Source organism: Lepidochelys olivacea (genome assembly GCF_965140295.1).
Source record: "Lepidochelys olivacea isolate rLepOli2 genome assembly, chromosome: 23".
Taxonomy (NCBI): domain Eukaryota; kingdom Metazoa; phylum Chordata; order Testudines; family Cheloniidae; genus Lepidochelys; species Lepidochelys olivacea.
The window spans coordinates 13771153-13792211 of NC_140433.1; the positions used below are offsets into that span (position 1 = coordinate 13771153).

A 21059-nucleotide genomic window follows, 5' to 3' on the forward strand; every position below is an offset into this window, starting at 1 on the left:
GCTCACATCAGTGCCCCACTGAGTCAAAGGTGGTGCTCTTTACTCCTCTCCCAGGGCTGGGGCGAGAACCCAGGAGTCCTGGCTCCCTGCACCTGGAAGAGAATCCAGCAGTCCTGGCTCCCAGCCTGTTGTCAGTTGATGGGGGGCAGGGCTCGCTCTGTGCTGTGGGGTGATGCAGGGCTGCGGCCCAGTCCAGCTGGAGTTTGCGGGGGCGGGGCACAGGCCCTGGTGCCCCCATCCCCCCTAGAGCCGCGTCCACTCGGCAGGGGGGTCACGGGGTCCTTTTGGCTTCCCGATGCGGAAGTTATAGCCTGGGGCAGAGACAACAGTGAGGAGGGGGCCTGACCCCGCCCCCCAGAGCCTGACCCCACCCCTCTGCCCAGACTCCCCAGATCCAAACTGCTGTGGGGTCCCATCCCCCCCCCCCCCCCCAGGACTCCTGGGTCCCTTCCCCCTGGACTCTCCTTCATGTCCCCAGTCAGAGCCAGGGGCCTGCCCCAGATTCCTGGGTCCCAGCCCCTGACCACACACCCCCTGCTCCCATCCTGGGGCCTGCCCCCCAATGTGCCCCTCCCCCCACACCCACTTCCTACCGAGACCGTTGCCCGGGGAGGCGAGGGGGCCACAGCCACTCCCAGGTGAGGGGTCCATGGCCTCGTAGCCGTCAGGGTCATGGCGGGGGGAGCTGGGGCCTGGCGGAAGAGAGAACAATGAGGCCTCCCCGGCTACGGCCGGCGCTGCGATGCAGCCACCTCTGGGGCGGGGTGGCTGGGGAACAGCCACACACAACACCACACCGGGACGGCTCGGCCAGCCCTGAGATGCGGCTGGGGGTGGCTTGGACGCGAGGCCGCGATGACTGCCGCACCCACTCCAATTGCCGGGGTTTCCCATCCAGGTACTGAACTAGCCTCCCCCTGTTTAGCTGTGTGATCCCCTGCCCCCACTTCGCACCCCACTCACCCATCTTCTGGGGAGATGCCACAAAAGCCTGTGGATGAGATGGAGAAAAATGAACGACAGAGACTGACGCACGCCCCGATCCCGCCAACCACTAGGCCCCACTCCCCTCCCAGAGCTGGGAGAGAACCCTGGCGGCCTGACTCTGAAGCCTCCCCGCTCGCCCCACCAGCCTCCTCCAGCCCCACCCACGGTGGCGCCCCCTCTGGCTGCAGCCGGCCGGGCAGGGGGTCACTGGCCCTGGGGGGAGGACTCACCGGGGGTTTCAGACTGGGTAGCAGGGTCTTCCCGCACCTGGCGCTGGGCGAAGGGGGGCCCCGGGGGCTGGCGTCACCTGGAGCAGAGAGATGGGCAGGGGTCAGAGTGTGGACCCCTGGGTCAGACCCCCCTCCCCCCCGGGCGGCTGGGGTCCCCCGTCCCCGGGTCAGAGCCACCCCAGGACTCTTGAGTCCAAGGCCCTCCTTCTGCATCAGATCCATGATGCAGGTCCCCCCCAGATCAGACGCACGGTCCCTCCTGGCTTCCCCCCCCCATCAGACCCACAGCCCCTCCTAGCCCTGGACTCCTGGGTCCCCTCCCCGTACCTGCGCTGGCGGAGTTGGGGGTGTATTCACAGCTGGGGCTGGGGGGCAGGCGTTTCACGGGGCTCCCAGGCAGGGAGTAGCTGGCCTGCAGCCCCCCGAAGCCACTGGGGTCGATGGGGGACCACGCGGGGCTGGTCTCCCGAGAGGGGGACCCTGCCGGCCTGCCCCCCCGCCGGAACTTGTTCACCACGGCGTAGGTGTCGCTCATCTTGGGGGGCAGGTCCGGGGTGGGCTCGGACGGCACTGAGATGCTCCTGCGGGGGAGGGGGAAGGAGAGTAACCTTGGGGCCAAGCCAGGGAGAGAACCCAGGAGTCCGGCTCCCCTCCCACACCCATCCTGTAACCAGTAGCCCTGGGGCTGGAGCAGGGGGCAGGGAGCAGATACTCCACAGTCTATTTCTGGGAAACAGAAAGTAGCTGGCGAGTGGCCTGTTGGCTAATTGGAAGGGGGGGAGGGGGCGGTTGGGGGGTCAAAGCAGGGCAATGTGGGGGCTGGGAAGGGGGGGGTGCTCAGAGCAGCTACAGCAATTGCCCCGTCCGGGCTGTAGGTAACATCCAATGGGGTGTTAACTCTGACCCCTAATGACTGTCCATTTCCAGGCTACATTGGCGGCTGCTGCAGTATTTAGGTCCGGGCTGCCCCAGAGGTGGCTACATCCCAGCACCTGGCGAGCCCTCCCCGGGCAGTGTTACATGCGGCTGCTCCCCCCGCTGCCGCACGCCCGAGGTGGCTGCATCGGGCCGGTCACTCACCGTAAGACGCTGCTGTGTCTGTTATGGGGCGCGGGGCGGCGTAGGGACACGGCGTCGTCGTACAGGGGCAGCTGGTTCTGCGGGGAGAGGAAGGGGTGAGCCGGGGAGGGGGGAAGACGTCCCCGCCTGGTGGTTACGCTGGCTTTTTGCTTCCTCCTGCAGGAAGTGTGACAATGGGCTGCTGGCGGTTAACCCAGCCGGTGCCGGAGGGCCTGGCCTGGGGAAGGAGCAGAGGGTGCAACCCTGCGGCCTCCACCCGGCCCCCCATTCCTCCATCCCGCCACGCACCTGTCCCTCCACCCGGCCCCCCATTCCTCCTTCCCGCCACGCACCTGTCCCTCCACCCGGCCCCCCATTCCTCCTTCCCGCCACGCACCTGTCCCTCCACCCGGCCCCCCATTCCTCCATCCCGCCACGCACCTGTCCTGCCCCAGCCGCACCCCTCCATCCATCCGGCCCCAGGGTGGGAACTGGCTGGCTCAGGGGGGCAGAAAATGGGGCGTGGGGCCTGTCCCCACTAGGGGGCGCCAGCTGCCATCTGGCCCCACAGCAGGGACTGGCTGGCTCACGGGGGTGGGGAATGGGGTGCAGGGCCTGTTCCCACCAGGGGGCTCCGGCTCCCGTGCACATTATGTTGCCAGCTCACCTATGAACTAAACTTGCAGGTCTCAGCCCTCTGGGCTACTCCCCTGTGGGGCCAGTTGGGAGCCGGCCCCCGCTGGAGGGGACAGGCCCCACGCCCCATTCCCCACCCCACTGAGCCAGCCAGTCCCTGCCCAGGGGTCAGATGAGAGCTGGCGCCCCCCAAGAGGGGACAGGCCCCATTTCCCCCCCACAGGCAGAGAGAATTCACAAGCCCTGAGCATGAGGCAGGAGCCAGGATGGGGGGCCGGGGCCTGCTCCACCTTTCAGCCCCACGGAGCCGGGGAGATGGGGAAGGGAGGGGAACTGAGCCCCCCAACCCCTGCCGGTCCTGCCCCCTACACCCCATCTCTACTGCTCCAGACCCACCCCCCATGTACCCCGATCTCTTCCTTCCCAACTGCTCCAGCCTGCCCCCCATGTGCACCTCCCCCAGGTGCACCCACTGATTCACACTCTTCCCCCCCAGCAACCCTCCAGGATCCAGATCCCCCCCCCTCCTACCGCACAGGCCGAGGAGCTGTTTACAGGGCTGAATCGAAAGGGGAAGGGAGGCACATGGGACTTCCTCAAGTGGGAGGAGGGGCCAAGGGGGTTGGACCTGGGGGGATAGCGGGCTGGGGGGGGGGGAAATGGGGGGTGCTTAGGTGGGATCATAACCTGGTTACGGTTCGAGTGGCCCTGCGCCCCCTGTTGGAGGAGCTGGGCCCTGTGCCGCGTCTGGGGCCCTGCCCCCCCCCGCTGGAGGGGCCCTGCCCCCCCCCGCTGGAGGGGCCCTGCCCCCCCCCGCTGGAGGGGCCCTGCCCCGGGGCCCCTCTCACCTCCTTGAGGTTCTCGTAGGTGGTGGCCAGGGTGGAGCGGAACATCTCGGCCACGGCGTGGTACAGAAACTCGTACTGCTCCTGCCAGAGGGGACACGGCCATGTTAGGGGGGCTGGCTGGGGGGGGCGCTCCAGTGGCCCCGGCCCCACCTCTCCCAGCAGGGGCACTGTGTGGGGCGGGGTGGGCGTCCGGCTGGGGGAGAACCGAGGGGCTCACCAGCGTCTGGACAGCCGACGGTCTCTGCTTTCTCATCGCTAGGACGACGTCGAAAATGCTGAAGTTCGGGGGGATGCTCTGAAAAACGGGAGAAGGCTCGTGAGGGGGCAGCCGCGGGTCAGACACACGCCCACGCACGGACCTGTGCTCACGGACACACACGGTACCTGCTGGAGGAGGAGGTGTCTCACGTGCTCCAGGATGCAGATCACGCCGGTCCGGCCACAGCCAGCGCTGCCAAGGGGGAGGAAGCAGGAAGAAAATGGGTGAAGAACAATTCCCCCCGATCAAATCCCTCTCGGGGGCGAAGGGGACCTTCACCCCACACGCTGCCCGTGGGTGTTCACTCTGAAACCTAATGACTGGTGGTAGACCGTGACTCCCTCTTTGGTAGACATTCAAATGGGAGTCACTTTCTACCACCAGTAGATGGCTACAGCTGCAACCTTCATGCGACTCTGGTGGGTGTTCACTCGGAGCCCTAGTGAATGGAGCTATGATGCAGAACCATCATTAGTGTACGTTCACCCTGAACCCTAATGGCTACAGCTGCAACCTTCACACCTCTCTGGTGTACGTTCACTCTGAAATAATGACCAGAGTTACAATTTGAGCCCATCTTTGGTAGGCGTTCACTCTGAACTCTAATGACTGACAGTTAAATGGGGCATCCTGAGTGTCGACAGTGGGATCTTTATCCCAAACCCAAAGGCCTGGGTGAACAGTGGGGTGCCATTGCACTGGGCATTTGCCCTGGACCTTAATGATGGGTTTCAGCAGACATCAGCCACCCAGATTGCTGGATTGTTCACTCTGAACCCTAATGACTGGGTTTTCACTAAGGTCATGGTTTGTCTCAACATGGCTGTTAGCTGTGAACCCTAATAATTATGTTTTTAAAAGGGGCTATAGCTCATCTCAACAAGGCAGTTAACACTGATCCCTAATTATTGTGTTTCAAAGGGGGACGTAGCTCATTTCAGAATGACCATTACTTCTGAAATAGAACAACTGGGGTTGAAATAGGGACACCCTGACGGGCGCGTTCACTCTGAATCCTAAAACTTGAGGTTTAAATGCGGGTGTGGCTTATCAGAACATGAGTGTTTACTCTGAACCCTAATGTTTGCTGTTAAATGGGGCCTTGATATGTTTTGACATCAGTGTTAACTGGATGCTAATGATCGTTGTTTGAGTGCGACACTGCCCATTTCGGTGTGTTCACTCTGAACCCTAAGCACCTGCTCGTGTTAATGGGTGCGTTCACTCTGAACGCTACCGCTGGCCATTCAATGACGGCTCTGTACCATTGCATAAAAGGGGCGGAGCTCATAGGCGGGGGAGGCAGTCAGTGGGTGGGGTTTGGTTTGTGGGAGGGGCTTTGCAGTTGGCGGGGCTTAATTTTTTCTAGCAGACCCTTGGCTATGAAGACTGCTGTCTGTCTCCATCGCTCCCTCCCCCCGCAGCACAGCGCCCCCTACCTGCAGTGCACGCAGATGGGGGCTGAGTCGTCCCCCTGCGTCAGTCGCATGTGCTCGATCAGCTCCAGGAAATGGCTGTAATTGTCCGGGATCCCGCGGTCTGGCCAGGCCACGTACTGGAAATGGGTGAGGGGCCGCTCCTCCTGGGGAGGGAACAGAAGGCATCAGCCCTGCTCCGCACGGCACGGCCCCCCCCCAGCACCCACCCCTGCTGGGGGACAGCGCCCCCTGCTGAGCCCCCCACCCTGCTCCCGGCAGCACACCACCCCCCCGTGCCCAGCCCTGCCAGGGGAGAACGCCCCCTGCCCAGCCCCCCACTCCCCACAGCATGGTGCCCCCCCCGTGCCTGGCCCTGCCAGGAGAGAGTGCCCCCTCCCCAGCCCCCCGCTCTCCGCAGCACATCGCCCCACAGCTCACCGACCTTCTGGAAGCTGACGCTCAGCGTGCGGACTGTCACGTCCGGATTCAGCTCCTGTTCCTTGACCTGAGACAGAGACAAGCTGAGCTGCAGACAGAGGCTTCAGGGGGTGCCGACATTGCACGGTTATTAAATGCCTTTAGTGTCCCCCTACAGAGGCACAGCTGCAGCCAGCTCTGGGTGAGGTGAGGAACAGCTGCAGATAATGCTGCACAGGGACGGCTCACGTGGCGCTGAGCTGCAGCCACCTCTGGGGCGGGGCAGCCGGGGAACAGCCGCATATAACACCCCCCAGGGAGGGCTCGCCCAGAGCTGAGCTGCAGCCACCTCTGGGGCAGGATGGAGTTGCTCAGCAGCAGTTTGGGACAGGAAGTGAAGGGGAGTTGTGTCTCTCCTGGAGAGCCCCCAGGCTGCCCCCACAACCCCTCCCGGGTACCTGGACGATGGAGAAGGGCCCAATTTGTAGCAGTTCTTGCTTCACTGGCCAGTAGTGTTCACACTTTTTCTAAGGAGGGAAAGTCAGTTCATGGAGGGTCCATGGGGGTCGCCCCCCAGACGCCCCCCACAGCCAGGGGGTGGGGGTGGACACAGATTGGCCCCTACACTCACCTTCCCCATCTCCACTTCCCGACAGGCCATAGCAATTACCTGGAAGGAAGGGAACGAAACAGTCAGGAAAAAAGAGCGAGAGAAGGAGCATGCTCCAAACAGTACCTGTCTGGACTGAAATAGCCCCCACTCCCCTTCCAGAGGATGGGAGAGAACCCAGGAGTCCTGACTCCCCTTGGCAAAACCCCCTCTCCCCCCCCACACACCCTGTTCTTTGCAAACAGCCCTCACCTGAGCCCTGACAGACTCACCTCACCCGGCCCACGTCCTGCAGGGTCGTTACCCCCAAAGGGTAACGGGGGAGGGGGGCCATTTCAGAAAGGCCCTAACTCCTCAAAATTCATCCCCATGGCAAGCGGGACTATTTTAGGAGGAACCGCTTTAGCTGGGAGTCTTGCTCTCTGGCCTCGGGGTGGCAGTTCGTCCCCAGAAGCCATCGGATTTTGGTCCATTTGAATCGGCAGCAGGACCCAGAGGAGTTGAATTTCTGACCTTTTCCCGGCCTGTTCTGCTCTTAGGCTGCGGTTACGCAAAGGAGTATCTGGGAGTGTGACTGGGACAGCTTGTCTGGTGCTGAGATGCAGCCACCTCTGGGGCGGGGCAGCTGGGGAACAGCCACACATAACGCCACACAGGGATGGCTCGCCTGGCGCTCAGATGCAGCCACCTCTGGGGCGGGGCAGCTGGGGAACAGCCACACATAACGCCACACAGGGATGGCTCGCCTTGCGCTCAGATGCAGCCACCTCTGGGGCGGGGCAGCCGGGGAACAGCCGCACATAACGCCACACAGGGATGGCTCGCCCGGCGCTCAGATGCAGCCACCTCTGGGGCGGGGCAGCTGGGGAACAGCCGCACATAACGCCACACAGGGATGGCTCGCCCGGCGCTCAGATGCAGCCACCTCTGGGGCGGGGCAGCTGGGGAACAGCCGCGCAGCAGCATGGGACAGCCTTCATTCTGTAAGCTCGTCTCTCTCCCCAGCAGAAGTTGGGCCAATAAAAGCTCTTGTCTCTCTTGTGCCAGGGAAGGAAATTTATCAACGAGACGGAGCCGGAAGACGAATTTCTCTCCGTGGTGCATGCAGCAGTGAAATGACGCTCGGATAGTCTTGGGCATTACCCCGGGCAACGCACTGGCGAGGAAGAGGGACTAGCCGGCCGGCAGAAGAGCGTGTCCGTGTTTCTGTGACTCCCTCAGGTGGCCAGCCTGTCTTGGGAGAAAGTGAGGGAAGATAACCTCGTAGGAGTGTGTGAAGAGAAGCAGCAGGAAACACAGAAGGTGCTAAGCCCCTTGCAGGATTTCAGGAGATGATGGAGCTTCAGCTCCGTGCCCGGCCTTCAGGCCCCGGCTCGTGAAACGGCGGCGCGGCATTCTGCCGTGAAAAGCCTCGCCCGTTGGCTTCCACACGGTCTTGACGGCTCTGATGGAACGAAAAGATGAGGCCATCCTGATTCCACGCCCAGGGGCCTACGCATGGCAGAGAGCTTCCCAACAGTGCCGGGGCAGCGCCCGCAGGATCCTGGATCTGGGGGCACGGCCCGAGAGTGGCATTTTAGGGAGGGGAACGCGAGCGTGGGCAGTTACTGGTGAAAGTGATGCATAAAGCCCCTCGTCACACGAGGCCGCACCGCAGGCCATGTGGCAAGTGGTGTCCCCGCCACTTCTGAGTCGTGCCAAGAGCCGCAAACCGAAGCCCCTGGATTTTGCAAATCCTGCGGAAGATTATGACAAACCTTGTTGCCAGCAGTTTCCGGGAGCCGGTGGCATCCACGTGGGCAGCTGTCCCAGTCCTGGCGCGGGTCCTACCCTTCACCAGCGCTCAACAGGATGGAATTTAGAGGCCGTCAGAAGAACACGTCCTGTTCTTTCACCAACGTGCCCATGTAAGGTCTGCCCAACGGGGATCTATGTACTTAGTGGAAAGGAACCAGCCCCGACCTGAAGGGTTCAATCAGGTAGATATCTGCGGACCACCGCGGACTGCATGCAGATACCAATTTTATTTCCAGGCAGGGCTCTATGGATCCGGCACGCTCCCAAGCGTGGCTCAGTGCCACTGAGAAAAGAAAAGGAATTATAGGGCGACCAGACAGCAAGTGTGAAAAATCGGGACGGGGGTAGGGGGTAATAGGAGCCTATATAAGAAAAAGACTCAAAAATCGGGACTGTCCCTATAAAATCGGGACATCTGGTCGCCCAGGTATCCCAGCAACTGGGGCAGTGCTCAGCAGCCAGGCTCTCGCCTGTAATCTACGTGCCCAAACCAGAAAACCATTTGGCCTTGGGCTTGATCACCAAACGGCTTGCAAGCACGCTGCCCCACCGGCGGGAAAGCAGCGCCGCCCCGTGGGGGGAAATGGAGCGGCTCACGACGCTTCCGAGTATTCACAGCGCCGGATTTGGCTGCACAGACCCATTCAGGAAACTCTGAGTGAAGAACGATTTGGCCAGGAGCCACCGAATCGCTCTGTGCGGGGAACGGGCTGGTGAGGGCGGGGGAGCGTCCGCACCAAATTCCGCGACCCACTGGAAAAGACGAGGGGCAGGTGCAGGAAGTTAGATCGGCCCAGCTCCATCACCGGCTTCTGTGCAAGGAACGACGCGACAGACGCGCTCCGCAGTCAATCAGGAAAATCATCGAGGACCGACCTGTTCCGCTCCTTGGCCCATCCCGGAAATACCCCCGATCCGGCGCAGAACTCCAAGCCCACGCTCCGTGGCACACAGCAATCTGCAGATCCGGGGCCTCGAAGAAGCCTGCTGCGGGGACACGCGAGATGCGAGCTGACCCTGCAGAGTAGGCTGAGAGGCTGCGATACGGTTTCCTGTATTGGTGGGCGCAGCAAGAAATCGGCTTGGAGAACATCCCTGGAGAAACGCGAGTGGCTAAAGGAACTTGCAGAAGGACGACCTACGGAGGGAAACCGGCCTCTCCGCACGAAAGGTCACGGCACCGATCCCACGCCACCCTCAGGCTGGGCCACACGCAACGGAGAACCGGCACCCACGCGAGTGTCCCTGCAGCCGATCCCTGGCGGCAGTGTGGAAATTGCAAACTGTGGATCCGTAAATCGCAATGCTGGAGGTGTGGACAAGGCCCATCGGCACGCACCGTGGCCTGCAAACACAAGGGGTACGCCGGCACGTATAGGAACGGTTCAATTATGCCTGTCTGAGCAATGTGCGGGATGCGTCGCGTTCGTAGCGGAATAAAAACGGCACCGAAATTTGCTAATTCCTCAAATTCTACTGAAATTTGGCCCCGACGACGAACTGTTCCAAATTCAAATGGCAAACATTTTTCCCCGATTCGGCAAATCGAAATGATGCCAGACAACATACTTTGCCTATCCCCCTGCCCTCTTCCCCCCGAGAAATGCCTCATGTCTTATTTGATAGCAAACCAGGAGAGAAGATTTCGTGCTCCGCAGGGAATCAGCCAAGCTGGGACAGTTCACAGATAGCGGAAGAGAGCATTCAAGGCGAGAGAAATCCTCTTCCTGGGTTCGTTTGCAGAGGAAATCCCACCAGGAGCAAGGGGTGTTTGGGGTACACACTGCATCTTTAGGGGTACAGGATCTGGGCCCAGCTCAGAGGAGCATGTTTGGGTGGCTGAACGGCCGGGGGTGTCCGGGTGCTGGCACCCAGCTACGGGGGTGAGCAGGTGACTGCCAGGCCTGGGCCCTCGAGAAGCGTTACACCCACCTTCACCCCGTACTCCCAAATCATGCGCCAGAAATCCAGGACGGTGTGAGGCAGCGGCCCCTGGGTCGCGATGTAGCATCTCTTGTTATTCGCCCACTGGCAGGAGACAAAGGGGGGAAATAAGTCACCCGCCACCTGCAGGGCAGTGCCTCCCACTGAACCCCCCCCCCCCGCAGCACGTGTGCCTTGCTTACCCCCCCAGCCCCGTGCCCCCTGCTGAGCCCCCACATCCACCCCTGCAGCCCAGCGCCCCCTGCTGAGACCCCCCATCCACCCCCTGCAGCCCAGCGCCCCCTGCTGAGCCCCCCCATTCACCCCCTGCAGCCCAGCGCCCCCTGCTGAGCCCCCCCATTCACCCCCTGCAGCCCAGTGCCCCCTGCTGAGCCCCCCCATTCACCCCCTGCAGCCCAGCGCCCCCTGCTGAGACCCCCATCCACCCCCTGCAGCCCAGTGGCCCCTGCTGAGCCCCCCAATGCAGCCTGGTGCCCCCCCATCCGCCCCCTGCAGCCCAGCGGCCCCTGCTGAGCCCCCCAGTGCAGCCTGGCACCCCCCCATCCACCCCTGCAGCCCAGCGCCCCCTGCTGAGTCCCCCCATCCACCCCTGCAGCCCGGCACCCCCTGCTGAGACCCCCCATCCACCCCCCCCAGCCCGGTGCCCCCTGCTGAGTCCCCCCATCCGCCCCCTGCAGCCCAGTGGCCCCTGCTGAGCCCCCAATGCAGCCTGGCGCCCCCCCCATCCACCCCCTGCAGCCCGGCGGCCCCTAGTGCTGCCCTGGGTCGGCGGGGCCAGCACTGGTGCGAGGGGCGAGTGCCCCTGCTGTGGAGGGCGGGGGTTACCTGGATGAAACTGGCGTTGATATAGTCCGTCTGCCCTTCGTCCGTGCAGAGATTCACAACGACCCGGGTCTGATCGTCTGCCGGGGAGAGAGGGAGGGATCGACAAATTCAGCCTGGGAGTAAGGGGCCCATTGTGGCCAGTGAGCGGAATTAACCACGGGGCCCGTTTCCCGAGGGGCGCAGTGGAGTCTCCGCCTCTGGCTGTTTTTACATCAAGCTGGGGGGCTCTTCTAAAGGTTCTGCTGCGGGAATTACTTTGGGGCCGTTCTCTGGCCTGTGGGATACAGGGGGTGAGACGAGACACTCACAGTGGTCGCTTCTGGCCTGGGAATCTGGGAATCTACTAAGCCCAACCCTGAGATGCGGTCAGCTCTGGGGTGGGGCAGCTGGGGGGAAACAGCCACACATAACGCTGCCCAGGAACGGCTCGCCTGGCGCAGAGATGCAGCCAGCTCTGGGGTGGGGCAGTTGGGGGAACAGCTGCATATAACATCACAGGGGACAGCTCCCCTGGAGCTGAGATGCAGCCAGCTCTGGGGTGGGGCAGCTGGGGGAAACAGCCGCACATAACGTTGCACACTCCAGTGCCAGCAACCCCCTCCCACACTCACATGGCAGGATGTCTTTGTACCGATTCTTCTTGATGTTCTCTTTCCTGGCCCCGACCTCTGCGGAGAACCCCTGTTGCTGCCGGAAGGCGCTGGCTCGGGCCTTGATGTCCTGGGTGGAGAGAGGGGACAGGAGGGGGATTAGGAGGCTGTGGAGAAGACGGGGTTAAGCAGGGACACTGAGAGAGCACCCCAGCAGCCGATAGCTCTGTGAGCCCCACAGCTAATGCCCTGACTCCCTAATACTCAAGTATACAGCACCCCGTTCCCTGTGACCTCAGCCCCTTTCCCAAACTCAGACTTCCCAGCACCCCCAAACTCCAAAGGTAAGAGCCATGGGGGGGCTGACTCGCCCGGCACTGAGATGCAGCCACCTCTGGGGCGGGGTGGGGCAGCGGGGGAAACGGCTGCACGTAACGCGGCACAGAGACGGCTCGCACAGGGATGATCATTCCTGAGCACTTGAGTCAGGTTTATTTTGGGAGCAGGCCGGTTCTGCCGGCTCTGGGCCCCACTGTGAGCACACCCACGCCCACCCTGGAACGGGCGGGAGACAAAAACCCGCCCCTGCCACGGAACAACCCTCCAAGGAGAGTTAATCCGTGCAGGAGTTGCTTCCAGAATGAGAGCCCGGACTCCTGGGTTCTCTCCCTGGCGCTGGGAGGGGAGTGGGGTCTGGTGGGTTAGAACGGGGGCAGGGGTGGGAGCCAGGACTCCTGGGTTCTCTCTTCCGCTCTGGGAGGGGAGGGGAGTCTGGTGGGTGAGAGCGGGGGGGGCTGGGAGCCAGGACTCCTGGGTTCTCTCCCCGGTTCTGGGAGGAGAGTGGGGTCTGGTGGTTAGAGCGGGGGGGGCTGGGAGCCAGGACTCCTGGGTTCTCTCCCCGGTTCTGGGAGGAGAGTGGGGTCTGGTGGTTAGAGCAGGGGGGGCTGGGTGTCAGGAATGGAGGGACTGACTGACTCAGGGGGTTGGGCTCTAGGGGGCCCCAGCTACCTGCAGCCCCAGGGCAGAGGAATGGCTGGGTCAGTATTTCACTGGCGGGGTATTGCGGGGGGCGGAGGGGGGGTTACATTGGACGCCAGGAGCTGGCAGTTCTCAGCCAGGAGCTCGCCAGCGGCCAGGGCTCCAGCTCCGGCCCGGCGCTCCCTGCTGGGGCCGTTTTGTCTCCCGCGGCTGCAGAGAAGCAGGTGTGGAGCGAAGATGGTGGCAGGAGACGGGCAGGTTCTGCAGCTTCGCAGCGGATAAAAGTTTCTTTCATTATGAGGAAGTTTTTGACGTTCATTTCCGCGGGTTCCCCCCGCCCCCGAGAGCTTTGGTGGGGTGGGGGAAGGAGAAAGAGCAGGAGCTGAGCGGCCCAGGTAGCCAATGACGGATTGGGCTAAATCACAAAGTTTTTGGTAATTCATTCCCCAGGTTTGGTATTTTAATTTCCAAAAGGACCGAGGGAAAAGAGAGACCCTGAGGGGCGGGATCCGGAGGGGAGACGCTCCGGCAGCTTCCGAACTCTCCGGCCAACAGAGGTCCCCCCGCCCCGCATTGTGCCCCGCCGGCTGCAGGCCAAAGGGAGAAAACTGGGATGTTGGCGGCTTCCCTGCGGGGTGGATCCCCCGATTTGTACCCAGCGGGGGACGACGGGAGGGCCAGAGCCCTGGATGAAGGGTGCGCAGGGGAAATGTTCGCCATGTGGGGTGCAGAGAGAGGGGGGATTGGGGAGGGAGTTTGACCAGCAGACCCCAGCTCTCTTCTTTGCTACGGGAATGGCAGATCTCCCCCGGCCAGGAAACTCACCGTCAGCAGCCAGGACCGAGACTTCAAAAGGCACCCCCCAGGGCCCAGCCCTGCCCGCCGGGGGGGAGAGCCCCCTGCCCAGCCCCCCGCTCTGCAGACACAGCGCCCCCCCAACGCCCAGCCCTGACTGCTAGGGGAGAGCGCCCCCTGCAGAGCCTCCCACCTCACGCCCCACAGCACGGCGCCCCCTAGGGAGGCCCATTTCCTCGCATCGTTGCCTTCACTTTCAGGATCCATCCGTGTTTTCAGTTCCCAGGGCTGCCTAATCCCATGGCGCAGCTTCTGCTTTTCACTTCAGCTCTGCTGGACAGGGCTGGTGAGCAGCCCCTGTGCTGGGCAAGGGAGCAGAGCCGGCAAGCAGTCCTGTGCGGCGTTATGCGCAGCTGTTCCTCAGCTGCCCCTCCCCAGAGGTGGCTGCATCAGAGCACCGGGCGAGCCAAGCCGATCTCTAGACCCAGTCAGCTGTAACTAAGTCTGGAATATGAGATGGGGATTTAATAAAGGGAGTGGCTGGCTCAGGGGGCAGGGAATGGGGCACGGGGCCTTTCCCCACTAAGGGGTGCTGGTTCCCCTCGCTTTCCCTTCCCCCTCTGCCTGGCCCCACCCTGGAGGAAGCTGGGATTTGTTCTGGGCTACATTTATATAACAAATCAGCCGCTGGAGCCAGGCGAGAGACAAGGGAACAAAGTCCCTTCTGGAAAATTCATTTCCATGTCGGAGGGGAGGATGGGCCAGTGCGAAGCTGCACAGAATTAACCCTCCCCACCTGACTCACTCCCAGCACGACTCTGGACAGCCACAGGGGAAACTGAGGCACCGAGCTGTGGCAGAACCTGGCCAAGGTGGCACAGAGAACCCAGGAGTCCTGGCTCCCAGCCCCACCCTGATCTAATCTGCTACACCCCACACCGCTCCCAGAGCCGAGGATGGAACCCAGGAGTCCTGCTTCTTAGTTCTAGGCTATACAAAGCACTTTCTGCTGTTTTATACTCTTAAACTGTGACAACCTTTGAACTTTGCCACTCCCCAGAAATAGCTGCATCTCAGTGCCAGGCAAGCTATCCCTACCCGGTGCTATGCCTGGCTGCTCCCTGGGTGGCCTGCCCCAGAGGTGGCTGCATCTCAGCACTGAGCGAGCCACCCCAGTGTGGTGTGATGTGCAGTTGTTCCCCAGCTGCCCCACCCCAGAGGTGGCTGCATCTCAGCGCGGCATGCAAGCCGTGTGGTTTGTGACGGCCTGAGGCAGCTGCCGGCATAGAAGGGGTTATTTCACATGCTCAAGCCACGGTGATAGGGGGAAATTTGCATTTGGTGCCTGCTCAACACAGGGGCTATTTGAACCGGCACCAGGACTCAATGGAGATGAATTTCTGACAATTTTCCGGCCTCTTCTGCTCCCAGGCTGCAGTTATGCGAAGGACTAGCTGAGAGTGTGACTGGAAGGGCTCGCCCGGCGCTGAGATGCAGCCAACTCTGGGGTGGGGCAGCTGGGAACAGCCACCGAGAGTTACCAGAAGGGGCCATCCTTACTGAATCTCCCACTTCCCTTCCCGTCTGGCTTCTCTCCCCGGCTCTGGGAGGAGAGGGGGGTCTGGTGGTTAGAACGGGGGCTGAGGCTGGGAGCCCGGACTCCTGGGTTCTCTCCTGGCTCTGGGAGGAGAGGGGGTCTGGCGGTTAGAACGGGGGCTGGGGCTGGGAGCCAGGACTCCTGGGTTCTCTCCTGGCTCTGGGAGGAGAGGGGGTCTGTCGGTTAGAACGGGGGCTGGGGCTGGGAGCCAGGACTCCTGGGTTCTCTCCTGGCTCTGGGAGGAGAGGGGGTCTGGCGGTTAGAACGGGGGCTGGGGCTGGGAGCCCGGACTCCTGGGTTCTCTCCCTGGCTCTGGGAGGAGAGGGGGTCTGGCGGTTAGAACGGGGGCTGGGGCTGGGAGCCAGGACTCCTGGGTTCTCTCCTGGCTCTGGGAGGAGAGGGGGTCTGGCGGTTAGAACGGGGGCTGGGGCTGGGAGCCAGGACTCCTGGGTTCTCTCCCTGGCTCTGGGAGGAGAGGGGGTCTGGCGGTTAGAACGGGGGCTGGGGCTGGGAGCCAGGACTCCTGGGTTCTCTCCTGGCTCTGGGAGGAGAGGGGGTCTGGCGGTTAGAACGGGGGCTGGGGCTGGGAGCCCGGACTCCTGGGTTCTCTCCCTGGCTCTGGGAGGAGAGGGGGTCTGGCGGTTAGAACGGGGGCTGGGGCTGGGAGCCAGGACTCCTGGGTTCTCTCCTGGCTCTGGGAGGAGAGGGGGTCTGGCGGTTAGAACGGGGGCTGGGGCTGGGAGCCAGGACTCCTGGGTTCTCTCCTGGCTCTGGGAGGAGAGGGGGTCTGTCGGTTAGAACGGGGGCTGGGGCTGGGAGCCAGGACTCCTGGGTTCTCTCCTGGCTCTGGGAGGAGAGGGGGTCTGGCGGTTAGAACGGGGGCTGGGGCTGGGAGCCCGGACTCCTGGGTTCTCTCCCTGGCTCTGGGAGGAGAGGGGGTCTGGCGGTTAGAACGGGGGCTGGGGCTGGGAGCCAGGACTCCTGGGTTCTCTCCTGGCTCTGGGAGGAGAGGGGGTCTGGCGGTTAGAACGGGGGCTGGGGCTGGGAGCCAGGACTCCTGGGTTCTCTCCCTGGCTCTGGGAGGAGAGGGGGTCTGGCGGTTAGAACGGGGGCTGGGGCTGGGAGCCAGGACTCCTGGGTTCTCTCCCTGGCTCTGGGAGGAGAGGGGGTCTGTCGGTTAGAACGGGGGCTGGGGCTGGGAGCCAGGACTCCTGGGTTCTCTCCTGGCTCTGGGAGGAGAGGGGGTCTGGCGGTTAGAACGGGGGCTGGGGCTGGGAGCCAGGACTCCTGGGTTCTCTCCTGGCTCTGGGAGGAGAGGGGGTCTGGCGGTTAGAACGGGGGCTGGGGCTGGGAGCCAGGACTCCTGGGTTCTCTCCTGGCTCTGGGAGGAGAGGGGGTCTGTCGGTTAGAACGGGGGCTGGGGCTGGGAGCCAGGACTCCTGGGTTCTCTCCTGGCTCTGGGAGGAGAGGGGGTCTGTCGGTTAGAACGGGGGCTGGGGCTGGGAGCCAGGACTCCTGGGTTCTCTCCTGGCTCTGGGAGGAGAGGGGGTCTGGCGGTTAGAACGGGGGCTGGGGCTGGGAGCCCGGACTCCTGGGTTCTCTCCCTGGCTCTGGGAGGAGAGGTGGTCCAGTGTTTAGAACAAGGGCTAGGGCTGGGAGAAGTGAAACAAAAAGGGGAAAGTGGATGCCGTGTTTGGGTTTCCCTCTCAATTTCACTTCAGTTTAATGCCCTGATTGCTAGTAACACAAGCCAGAGAATATTCTCTACTCTGGGAATTTCCTTCAGACCGAATCAATAGCTCAGACCCAATGGCTGATTTCCACTGGATTCCCAAGCTCTTGACCATCTATATGCAGTGGTTCCTTGCCCAGGGCTGAGATGCATCCACTTCTGGGGCAAGGCAGCCAGGAACGGCCAGGCTGTGACAAACGTTTGCAGGAAGAAGCACTGGGGAACGTACCTGGAGTGCATCCACCGGCTGGGAATTTGCTGGGTCACCCCACTTCATGCGGGGAGGAAAGATGGAGGCGAAACGTAATGACCCTACAGGGCTCAGGTTGTCTGTTTCCTCGGACAGGCACCTCCAAATTAATCGCACCCACTAACGATTTCAGGCCAGCACTGACTGCCAGGGGAGAGCGCCCCTTGCCCAGCCCCCTGCTGCATGGCGCCCCCCAGCGCCTGGCCCTGGCTGCCAGGGGAGAGCACCCCCATCAAGCCCCCTGCTCCCCACAGCATGGCGCCCCCCAGCGCCTGGCCCTGGCTGCCAGGGGAGAGCACCCCCATCAAGCCCCCTGCTCCCCACAGCACGGTGCCCCCCGGCGCCTGGCCCTGGCTGCCAGGGGAGAGCATCCCCATCAAGCCCCCTGCTCCCCACAGCACGGTGCCCCCCAGCGCCTGGCCCTGGCTGCCAGGGGAGAGCACCCCCGTCAAGCCCCCTGCTCCCCACAGCACGGCGGCCCCCAGCGCCTGGCCCTGGCTGCCAGGGGAGAGCATCCCCATCAAGCCCCCTGCTCCCCACAGCACGGCGCCCCCCAGCGCCTGGCCCTGGCTGCCAGGGGAGAGCATCCCCATCAAGCCCCCTGCTCCCCACAGCACGGTGCCCCCCAGCGCCTGGCCCTGGCTGCCAGGGGAGAGCATCCCCATCAAGCCCCCTGCTCCCCACAGCACGGTGCCCCCCAGCGCCTGGCCCTGGCTGCCAGGGGAGAGCACCCCCATCAAGCCCCCTGCTCCCCACAGCACGGTGCCCCCCAGCGCCTGGCCCTGGCTGCCAGGGGAGAGCACCCCCGTCAAGCCCCCTGCTCCCCACAGCACGGTGCCCCCCAGCGCCTGGCCCTGGCTGCCAGGGGAGAGCACCCCCGTCAAGCCCCCTGCTCCCCACAGCACGGCGCCCCCCAGCGCCTGGCCCTGGCTGCCAGGGGAGAGCACCCCCGTCAAGCCCCCTGCTCCCCACAGCACGGCGCCCCCCAGCGCCTGGCCCTGGCTGCCAGGGGAGAGCACCCCCGTCAAGCCCCCTGCTCCCCACAGCACGGTGCCCCCCAGCGCCTGGCCCTGGCTGCCAGGGGAGAGCACCCCCGTCAAGCCCCCTGCTCCCCACAGCACGGCGCCCCCCAGCGCCTGGCCCTGGCTGCCAGGAGGCTCTGCTAAGTGCTGTACCCAGGTCCAGGGCCCACAGGGATGCTGGTGATGCAGGAATCCTGTGGGTAAAGCCAAGGCAGCTATTGGCTGGATTTCGCCATTTCTCGGCTCTGCCTTGTCCCCGGCATGAAAACTTGCAATGCCCCAGGCAGCAGGGCCGGGGGCTACGACCGGCAGTGATGGGGGACGCAGCCAGCCACCCACCAAGGAACCCAGAACCTCAGACTTCCAATAGCATCTCATAGGATCAGCCCAGGGCGTCCAGCTCTAACCACTAGACCCTGCTCCCTTCCCAGAGCGGGGGAAAGAACCCAGGAGTCCTGGCTCCCAGCCCCCCCTGCTCTAACCCATTAGCCCCCACATCCCTCCCAGAGCCGGGGAAAGAACCCAGGAGTCCTGGCTCCCAGCCGCCCCTGCTCTAACCCACTAGCCCCCACTCCCCTCCCAGAGCCGGGAGAGGACCCAGGCGTCCGGGCTCCCTGCAGCGCTCTGACTCTTGCTGGCCGGCAGGTGACGAGTTAACTCTGTCTAGGGCGGCAGCAATCGAAAGTTAAACCCAGACCCCAGATCAATGATTACAAACAGAAATTTGAGCTGGAGATGAGCGGAGGGTGTCAGGACGCCTGGGTTCTATGCGCAGCTCCGGGAGGGCACTGTGGAGTCCAGTGCCTTAGAGCAGAGGGGCCTGGGAGCCAGGACTCCTGGGTTCTCTTCCCAGCTCTGGGAGGGGAGTAGGGTCCAGTGGTTGGGGGAGCCAGGACTCCTGGGTTCTCTCCCTAACTCTGGGAGAGAAGTGGCGGTTAGTGGGTTAGAGCAGGGGGCTGGGAGCCAGGACTCCTGGGTTCTCTCCCCGGCTCTGGGAGGGGAGTCGGAGTTAGTGGGTTAGAGCGGGGAGCCAGGACTCCTGGGTTCTCTCCCCGGCTCTGGGAGGGGAGTCGGAGTTAGTGGGTTAGAGCGGGGAGCCAGGACTCCTGGGTTCTCTCCCCGGCTCTGGGAGGGGAGTCGGAGTTAGTGGGTTAGAGCGGGGAGCCAGGACTCCTGGGTTCTCTCCCCGGCTCTGGGAGGGGAGTCGAAGTTAGTGGGTTAGAGCGGGGAGCCAGGACTCCTGGGTTCTCTCCCCGGCTCTGGGAGGGGAGTGGGCTCTAGGGGTTAGAGGGGGGGGGCAGGAACCAGGACTCCTGGGTTCTCTCCCTGCTGGGGGAGGGATTCCCCGGGGAGCTGGGGTGGCGCGGTGGCTCGGTTCCCCCCGCGGCCCGGCCTCACCTGGAACTCCTGGCCCAGGCGGCCCGGCCCGGGCTCGGCGCCCAGGAACGCCCGCAGCGTCTCGGCCCGGCTGCTCATGCTGCGGAGCGGCTGCCCCGTGGCCGGATCGAGGGCGCAGGACCGAGCAGACTGAAGAGGAAGTTGAGGTCCCCGCCCCCCAACGGGCCGGCTGGGCGAGCCCAGACCTGAGCCTGGCTGGCCGCCAGCGAGGGGAGAGAACCCAGGCGTCCGGGCGCAGCCTCACCTGGGGGATCCCGCCCAGCCCCAGCCAGGAATCTCCCCAACCTTTGGGGCTGGGCCGCTGGGAACAGCGCCAGAGGTGGCTGCATCTCAGTGCCAGGCGAGCCATCTCTGTGGGGCGTTATGTGCCGCTGTTCCCCCGTGTGCCCTTCCCCAGAGGTGGCTGCATCTCAGTGCCAGGCGAGCCATCTCCGTGGGGTGTTATGTGTGGCTGTTCCCCCGTGTGCCTTTCCCCAGAGGTGGCTGCATCTCAGCGCCGGGCGAGCCCTTCCTGTGAAGTTTTTGCTATACGTTTGTGGGCAGTTTTGTGCTGGGTTGTTTCCTTCCCCTTCTCTGAGCCCTCTGGCTTCCTGGGGATGGGTGTCAGGGTGTCTCTGCCAAGTGCCCAAGGCCTGTCCCTGCCTGCCCCACAGCTGGGGGGAGCGGGGCTCAGCGTGTCAGTATCCAGCCCTTCTTGGGGACCAGCTGCTTCCCCTGCCCTTTCTGGGATCCTCTCCCCTCCCGACCCTGTCAGCTGTGTGCACCTCCCGGTGGTCAGAAAATGACCTGCAACGGAGACTAACCTCCTCACATATGCCAGGTGCAATTCTGCTGTGACCAGGGCATTAATATCAGGCATTTCCGTACATGCGGATGGCTCACCTGGCAATGAGATGCAGCCACCTCTGGGGTAGGGCAGGTGGGGAACAGCCACACATAACACCACCGCAAAGGACTGGAGGGCAGGAAGGGAAGGCGTTCTCTGTATCTCAATGACACAGGGATTTAGGGAGCCCTAAATCTGGATCTCCATCTGGATTTGGCCAGGACACTGGAGATCCATCCTCAGCTCTGTGGAACAGGGTCTGCAGAGAGATCAAGGCCTTGGTTTTCATGCCAGATGTATGACACAGAGCAGGGCTACCCGGGGCGTAGGGAGACTGAGAGGCCTGCTTTGGGGAGGAGGAACTGACCCAGGTTGCCTGTCTCCCTCCCTGGCCTACTCCTGGGGATAGCATGGCTGGGGCCTGGGGGAAGGGCCGAGCGGCACGGGTGAGACATCTGCCCCATGGGGAAGTCACAGGACCCTGACTTTGCCTGGAACCTGTGGGGAGGAACTGGAAAGAGCAGAATGTGATTGGAACAACAGCAACGGGAGACTCATGTAGTAGAGAGGGTGGGGGAGGTGCGGGGAGCCAGGACTCCTGGGTTCCATCCCCAGCTCTGGGAGGGGAGTGGGGTATAGTGATTAGAGCTGGGGCGCTGGGAGCCAGGCCTCAGTGTTTCTCAAATGCAGCCACCAGGGGCTTTTCTCATGGGGAGTGATGGGGGGCAAAGCAGGGGCCCCTCCTCTGGGGCCGCCAGCAGGGGCTGGGCCCTGCCACCCTTTGGAGAGACAAACACAAAAGGAGCAGGGGGCAGTCAGTGAGTTCACCACCCTCGCGGGG

The 21059-nt window shown here is 63.3% G+C and overlaps 1 protein-coding gene across 1 annotated transcript; it reads right to left on the minus strand.

The window, feature by feature from the left end:
• Window positions 1-24: 24 nt before the first annotated feature.
• On the minus strand, window positions 25-19494 carry PTPN18 (protein tyrosine phosphatase non-receptor type 18). Its single transcript, XM_084612319.1, is given in 18 exon segments — window positions 25-311; window positions 594-692; window positions 964-1024; window positions 1027-1085; window positions 1088-1294; window positions 1545-1798; window positions 2298-2374; window positions 3761-3841; window positions 3978-4055; window positions 4145-4211; window positions 5459-5601; window positions 5880-5942; window positions 6313-6381; window positions 6486-6524; window positions 10194-10289; window positions 11031-11107; window positions 11642-11750; window positions 19393-19494. Coding segments are annotated over 18 exon segments (1725 nt in total). The 5' UTR covers window positions 19471-19494; the 3' UTR covers window positions 25-243.
• Between the last annotated feature and the right edge of the window lie 1565 nt (window positions 19495-21059).